At 39.1% G+C, this 8,082-nt stretch overlaps 1 protein-coding gene across 1 annotated transcript; it reads left to right on the forward strand.

Annotated features, from left to right (window-relative positions):
* Positions 1 to 268: 268 nt before the first annotated feature.
* LOC113108035 (guanylate cyclase soluble subunit alpha-1-like) lies at positions 269 to 7,950 on the forward strand. The gene is made up of 8 exons (XM_026270866.1): positions 269 to 917; positions 1,151 to 1,200; positions 1,546 to 1,634; positions 2,222 to 2,922; positions 4,583 to 5,068; positions 5,619 to 5,762; positions 6,924 to 7,078; positions 7,419 to 7,950. Exons 1-8 carry the CDS (start codon positions 684 to 686, stop codon positions 7,588 to 7,590), a joined length of 2,031 nt encoding a protein of 676 aa, XP_026126651.1. The 5' UTR covers positions 269 to 683; the 3' UTR covers positions 7,591 to 7,950.
* The last annotated feature ends 132 nt before the right edge of the window (positions 7,951 to 8,082 follow it).

An 8,082-nucleotide genomic window follows, 5' to 3' on the forward strand; every position in this document is an offset into this window, starting at 1 on the left:
AAAGAATGCAAAGCATACAGACCCTTATATAACATCAGCTTGAGTCTTTAATGAGCTGCATTGCAATTTATGTTCGCGAAGGACTGTGCAGACATCTGTGTGTCCCAAAGCGCAGCATGCGTCCAAATGATTCGCTCCTGAGATGATGATACGTGACAGAATCGAGTGCCAGATGTTGAGAGCGTTTCCATGTGGGTTACACTGTATGTCACATTTAAATATTCGCTAGACGTCACCGACAGCATATCTAATAAGCTCGCGCAGTGCACTAAAATCACCAGCCAGTTCTTTTGGGTGATGCGCATGCATGGTGCACAGCATCTCCAGACGAGAATAATGCATCTTTAAGGAGCTCTGTCTGCCGGTGCATCCATTGGCTAGCTGGAGGTTCCACTGTGTGCTGTGATTGGCTATACTTAACGATCCTTGGCTTGTCATTTGTCCCTGTAATTTACTATGAATATTGTATGCAGGCGGAAAAGCTGCTGATAAGTTTGAAATAGCTTAGTCCTGGGTGAGACGTGTGTGTGCGGGGATATATATCTCCCGGGCTGACATATTTCCATCATTTATTAGGAATGCTTCTCTCCTGGGTTTGGATGGGTAGGAATGGTCTCAGTCGGATATTCAGCATGTGAATAGATATTTCTGCCGCATGTTTGGAGAGGACTGTTACGCAAAGAATGTTTTGCGCTAAGCTGAAGGATCTGAAGATTGCGGGGGAATGCCCGTTTTCTATGGTCGTGGGAAATGAGGAACCCGCGGATTTTGAGGAGAGCGGTGCGGTGAACGTTGTGCCAGTGTCCAGAGAGGTGCAGAGCAATCTCACCAGCATTCTGCCCAGACGCAAAACAAGCCGGAGCAAAGTTAATCTGCATTCACTGGGAGAGAGCATCCGAAAGCTGGTGTGCCCAGAGGTACATTAATGTCTCTGATGTGTCTAATGCACCTGATGATGTGCGTGCAGCAATTTCTTATACAATGCATTGGGAGAAAAAAAATCAGTTTTATGTCAGCGTGCGCATGCAATGCGCGCAAATAGAATTTTTGTAACTGAGAGAAGTGCGCGAGACAGACAAACGACTGTTAATAAATGCATTGCCAAAAACACACGTAATGCTACCTTTAATGCATTTTCTGTTTATTATAGTTCGACAAATTACGAGATGCATTGGTCAGAGTTATGAAACAGCCGAGTTGGTAAGATGTTATTTTTCTTTACAGTACTTTGTCTTACATCGGTTTATAATATAGTCTATTATCACATTTAAAAGTGTTACAGTTTTACGATTTGCATGATGCGCCTTTACTAAAGGAGAGGTCGTTTGAATTTTGTGCACGTTCTTATGACAGTATATTGCATCAGTATTTTTCCACATTGTTTTCCATATTACATTACATACAATATTTCAAATTATATAGCATATACTTTTATCTGTGTGAATTATATATGACATCAGATTTTATTAGATTATGTTAATATTGCATAGACCAAGTGTTCTAATGTCGTGTTAATTTACTGATTGTGATTTCATATAATATTAGCCCTGTAGCATGCAGTTCTGATGTATCTCAGACACTGGACAATGCTGAACAATTATCAGATGTCATGAGAGACTACTCCCTGAAAACAGGTAAGAGAGCCATTAAAAAAGCTGTATGACTCTGGAGCACAAAAGCAGTCTTAAATCTCTGGAGTGGGTTCCCGGAGCGTTCCCCTAACCTTAAGGGAACGTGCTATTTATGTTAAGAAAAATTTCCTGGATAACCAATAGGGAACGTTCTGGCAACATTCTGGCAACGTTCTGGGAACCCAAAACTAACGTTCCCAGAACATTTTCAGAACGTAATATTGCTAGCTGGGTTTGTAGCAATAGCCAAAAATACATTGGATGGGTCAAAATGATCAATTTTTCTTTTACGCCCCAAAATCATTAGGATATTAAGAAAAGATCATGTTCCATTAAGATATATAGTAAATTTCCTACCGTAAATATATGAAAACGTAATTTTTGTTTAGTAATATGCATTGCTAAGAACTTAATTTGAACAACTTTAAAGATGACTTTCTCAATATTTTGAACTCTCAGATTGCAGATTTTCATACAGTTGTATCTCAGCCAAATATTGTACTATCCTAACAAACCATACATCAATAGAAAGTTTATTTATTCGGTTTATAATCTTAATATTCATGTGAATTGTGCTGATTGAATCCCAGAGATCCCCATGGACACGCTAAAGACATCTCTGGGTCTGGAGGTGTTTCGGGACTGTTATGAGGAGGACGGTCATATTCTTCGTGTGGTGGGGGGAGCTCTCCACGATTTTCTCAACAGCTTCAACGTTCTTCTAAAGCAGAGCACGCCGTCCACCCCAGAGGTCCAGCGCTACGTCCAGCAAGCCTCCATCCTCTGCCTGGACAAGGATCCGGGGCTCCTGACCGTCTATTTCTTCAATCCCCTCCCCACCACCGAGCTCTTCTTCTCGGGGATCATCCAGGGGGCGGCGTGCTGGCTCTACTGCACTCGGGTGGAGGTCAGAATGGAGGTCGGGGGTAAAGACAGCGGTGCTCTTCAGGCCACTCATCAGCCCCATCTGCTGTACTCAGTGATCGTGAGAGACGGCAGGAGCCTGACGCCGAGCCCCATGAGGACACCCTCGTCCGGAGACATTCCCCTCTCGCTGCTCTACTCCACTTTTCCCTTCCACATTCTCTTGGATCAGGATATGGGCCTGATGCAGATCGGAGACGGTTTGAGGAGGAGGCTCGGCCGAAGCAGACCCGTTTTCCTCGAGCACTTTCTCATCGTTTCACCTGAGATTCGAGCCAGCTTCCAGGGTATTTTAACCATGCTAAACACTCAGTTTGTGCTGCGGGTCAAACAGCACGGAGCGAGCTCTGCCGACAGCCCTGGAAAGGTATTTTTGGTTTAACAATCTGCCTTTGCGTGTGCCCTATGTATTGAAATGCTGATGCACCGTGAAACTGCTTACCTGGGAAATATTAAAACGTCAAGCTTAGTGAGGAAAAAAAACATACAAGTTTGCAGTTTTGAGTGAATGCTGGTTTGCACAAACTTCTGAAGGTCTATGTGTCATTTCATCACACCCACATTAAAGAGAAACAGGTTTCATGTTGATTAGACAATTAAAAAAGCACAACACGATTCAACTAATCAGTGCAAGTAATTAGTAGGATTTTTCCTTATACATAGGTTTATTTTCGTGCTGATCTGAGTTTTTACAAGGTGGTATTTTTAACGGCAAACCTCAGTTTCTTGGGTTGCAGATGATCAGTGTAATAAGGGCATGGAAGCAAATGTCAGGCGGCTCAAAGCCGGTCTTAATGAGATCTAGTCTTATCCTCACACGAAAGGAATGACACAGCATCCTCTAGATTCATTTACAGCACACACTGCTGGACATTTATAGGAGTGTGTGTGTGCATCTATATGGTTCAGGTAATGTTTAGTCTTATATTCTTGCCTTTTTCTACACGTGTCCTTATATGACCAGATCTGTTCGTTTGATATACTGTAGTCTCTCTCAGTCCAGTTTCATCCTGGTGGAAACATAGTGTAAATATTTCCAGTGAACACTCAAAGATTTAGCTGGAATGAATGTAAGGTTAAGATGACTTGACATATTATGGTTCTTACTTCAAAGCGAATGCATATCAAATACCTTTGAGCAAATTACATTCAAACTGATCTCATGAGAAAACGTAACAATTCCGGCTTTTGGTGAATTGGTGGCAAATTTGTATAAAAATTCATTATATTACTTTTGTTTGAAAATGTACAAGCAGAATTAGATGAATATTGCTGCTTTAGATATAAAATATGTCTATTTCATATAGGAAAAAGGTAATGTTTCTGTTTGTTAGAAGATTGGTTTCTATTATAATCATTTTAGTTAGAAATATATGGGAAAACATTGTGCATCAGGACTGAAACTGAAGCAGAAATGTTTATATAACATATGGTTTGAAATAAAGAATTTAAAAAGAAAATCTGAGAAGAAAGATGGAAAGCGAAACCATTAAAAAAAATTTTTGTTTTATGAAAATACACAATATTTTTAGATCAGTGAAGGTCCACCGGTAACCAAACCTTCAGCTAGGCATCAGTAGATTGTATGAAAATGTATAGAAAAGACTATTAAATTTGCCAAAATGTAAAATATGTGAGTGTTGTTTATTTATATACAGCTCTGGAAAAAAAATTAGGAGACAACTCGAAAATTCTCAGTTCCTCTGGTTCAGTGGTTTTCATTTGTTGTGATTGAAAATTATTTATTTCTTAAGTCTGCTGATGTTAAGACATTGGTATCGTGTTGCCTAAAATTTAATGTAAACATAGCATCTTTTCTGTTATTTTGGCCAAATGTTATTTCATGCTCTACATTTAAATTTAAGTGTTTACAAAAAAAAAAAAAAAAAAAAAAAGTTATACTCAAAAACTCAAACGAAACAGAATTTTTCAAGTGGTCTCTTAATACATATATTTGTTTTCCCCGACATCGGTCACATTTATAACACACTAGTCCCAAACTCTGAATGAATTCCCTCTCATTGCAGCACATGGACCTGAAGGGGCAGATGATCTTCATGTCAGAGATGAGTGCTCTGCTGTTCCTCGGCTCTCCGTGTGTAGATAAACTGGAGGAGTTGACAGGTCGCGGCCTCTACCTCTCTGACATCCCCATCCACAACGCACTGCGAGATGTTGTTCTGGTCGGAGAACAGACCAAGGCCCAGGATGGACTGAAGAAGCGTCTGGGTAAAGCCAAAGCCGCCCTGGAACAGGCCCACCAGGCCCTGGAAGAAGAAAAGCGGCGAACAGTAGAGCTGCTCTTCACGATATTCCCAGGGAATGTGGCTCAGCGTTTGTGGCAGGGGCTTCCAGTGCAGGCTAAAAAGTTTGATCACGTCACAGTGCTGTTCTCAGATATCGTGGGCTTCACTGCGATCTGTTCGCGATGCACGCCCATGCAGGTGGTGAACATGCTCAGTGCGCTCTACACGCGGTTTGATCACCGCTGCGGTGAGCTGGATGTATATAAGGTGGGTTTTTAATATAGTGCACTAAAAAATACTATCTTCCTTTTTAGGTCTTGCAGCTTCAAACTAGATTGAAAAAATGCTCCTTTAACTTTATCTTAGGGCCCTTGGGATTTCATACTGATCATTCGTCTTAAACCAAACAATAGTTAATGTCATAATTTTTAACATGCATGCTCATAATCTGCTGGAAGTTTTGCTAACGTAATTAGCAATTAGCTGAATTTCCCATAGACATTTCTTGTAAACATTCATACACACAGCTATATCCTAAAATAGATTCCACTTTGTCTTCTCCAAACACGTCTCTATGTGTGTCTCAAGCATCTCTCTGGTGAAGTCAAGATGTTGGATTTTGTTAAAGTGAAGTTAGATTGTTATTATAGCTGGATGCTCACAATCTGATGATGCTTTTTTGTGCTCTGTAATTAGTTAACCACTGTGTGTGAATGGGAATGCACTGGTGAGCTTTTAATAATCATGCAAAAAAATTATTTCATATTAAATATCCCTGATTGAATCTACCCAGAGGTGTGTCTTTTGTGCATTCAAGGTGGAGACCATTGGGGATGCGTACTGTGTAGCCGGAGGCTTGCACAAAGAGAGTCCGACCCACGCTGTCCAGATCGCTCTCATGGCTCTGGAGATGATGGACTTGTCTGATGAGGTCACGACCCCCATGGGAGAGGTTATCAAGGTTAACGTTTCAGCAGGTTTTTCTCTGTTCTGTCACAGCATGATTATAAACGAGTCAGATGCGCCACTTTGTTTTGATCTTTTAATCTTCTCATATTTCTCATGCAAACCTTTGCTAGAGACAAAATAATGCAACAAAGACTGAACAGAAGTCTCCATTTAAAACCAAAGCATGACTCATTGTATATTTTTGTACAAACACCTTCCCACTACAAGGAGAATGGTTTTTGAAAGATCCTGTTTTAGACTCAATAATTAATCTATGCAATTGTTCGAATTATAATTATGATATGAATACTGCTGCCTTAGATGCAAAACTATGATAATTTTATATAACAAACATTTATCTTGAAGAAAGGTCATTTTATGTTTGTTTGAAGATTGAGTTTGATCTTCAGTATTATTATTGTTTTGATACATTGAGTCATTTTCAGACGCTTTTATCCAAAGTGACTTTTAGGAAACAATAAGAATCAACAAAAGAGCAATGATATATCAAGTGCAGAACACATTGCAAGGGTTTTAAAATCTTATAATAAAAAGAAAAGGAACAGAGGAAGCTAGTGTTAGAGGCGTTTTTTTTTTTTTTTTTTTTTTTTTTTTGCTTTTTTTAATTGTCAAAAAAAAAACAAAAACAGATTAGAAGGCTAGTGTTTTTTTTTTTTTAAGACACCAAGAAGTAAATAGAGTGCAACTCTAAAAGGGGCATTTTTTAAAATAAAGAATATAATTAGAATAGAGATTGTTAAAGTTCATGAATGAGGAGGACGATAGAAACGATAAGAATCAACAAATTAGCAATGATAAATCTTATAATTAAAAAGAAAGCAGATGGAATAGAAAAAGAAAAAAGGAAGCTAGTGTAAGAGGCATTTTTTTGCTTTTGTTAACAGTGTAATAAATAAAAAGAAAACAAATAGATTAGAGAAGCTAGTGTTCTTTAAAGATAGAGCAAGTCTAAAAGGGGCATTTTCTTTAAATTAATAGAATTAGAATAGAGATTGCTGGAGTTATAGGGTCAAATAAAAATGGAAGATATATTTAATAAGAAATATATTGGAAAGCAGATGCATCGAGGTGCTAAAACTGGCGCAGAATTGCATGGTTTGAAATAAAGAGATTTTTTTTTTTTAAGTGAGTCTCTGCTTTGTTTTATTCTCAGATGCGTATCGGGATCCACTCTGGCTCGGTTTTGGCCGGTGTGGTCGGTGTGAAAATGCCCCGCTACTGTCTTTTCGGCAACAACGTCACATTGGCCAACAAGTTTGAGTCTTGTAGCCTGCCGAGAAAAATCAACGTCAGTCCCACCACGTACAGGTATAAACACAGACACGGCTCTCCTGTTTGTTAATTCTGTATACTGTGCTTCTTGGCATCGACTAAATGTTTTAGTTATTATTTAAATCAGCATGTTTTACAGTAATTCTCCTCTTTAAGTGAGAGCAAATACATGACTTTAACAGCGAGTCGATTAGTGTACAGAAACAGCATTTATTTGATGTAAAACATTCCTCTAAATGCATCTGGAGTTTTGATGCTGGAGAAAGAATAACATGTGAAGAATTGCCTCATTAAATCATTTCTGGCTGAGCCAAGCATTTCTGTCATATTCCACTTTCTTAGACAGCTTTAATAAGTTACTTCTCTCTCATTTCAGATTGTTAAAAGATCGTCCAGAGTTCATTCTCATCCCCCGGACGAGAGAGGATCTTCCGCCCAACTTCCCCGCCAGCATCCCTGGAGTTTGTTACTTCCTCCAGGCTCACGATCAGAAGACGAGTGCTGCTTCCAGAAGCTGTGCTTCATACGAAACGCAGGCCAGCGGATGAAAGCGTCAAACCTGGAAACTGTGGGTTAACACTGTCCTTCCTCTGCGTATCGTTTAAGTTGAGCCACTAGTTATTAAAAGCTGTCTAATAACACCAGAAGGATATACAGTTTTGAGATTTAGATCCACTTTTTCCAGACTGTATACCAAAAATCGAAAGCGTAAAGAATGTCAAACTTGTATCTGATCGACTACTACTTGTGAACCATTTAGTGTCTATAAGGACAATTAGTATCAGTCTGAATAGAGCACATGTCGTTGTAGTGCACTACACAGTGAAGATTCAGCTCACCACAGTCATCCTCGAAGTAAACATTGTGACTGTTTTTATTGTATTGTAATAGATCTGTAATAAACATGCTTTACTCAAGGTTTTGTTTTTTTTAATCTGCTCTGTTCATGAAAAGAGTGAAACACTAAACACTGATCTTAATGTTTTATTAACATAATGTTGTTAAACAAAACAGGGGTTATGTGTGGTTTAATATGGTAA

This window comes from Carassius auratus, chromosome 1, assembly GCF_003368295.1.
Source record: "Carassius auratus strain Wakin chromosome 1, ASM336829v1, whole genome shotgun sequence".
Taxonomy (NCBI): domain Eukaryota; kingdom Metazoa; phylum Chordata; class Actinopteri; order Cypriniformes; family Cyprinidae; genus Carassius; species Carassius auratus.

Excerpts from the sequence above, each read along its gene's own strand:
- LOC113108035 (XM_026270866.1), top strand. The coding sequence starts at position 684 with ATGTTTTGCGCTAAGCTGAAGGATCTGAAGATTGCGGGGGAATGCCCG. Across the intron at positions 918-1,150 it reads GAAAGCTGGTGTGCCCAGAG|TTCGACAAATTACGAGATGC; the intron begins GTACATTAATGT and ends TGTTTATTATAG. Across the intron at positions 5,069-5,618 it reads GTGAGCTGGATGTATATAAG|GTGGAGACCATTGGGGATGC; the intron begins GTGGGTTTTTAA and ends TGTGCATTCAAG.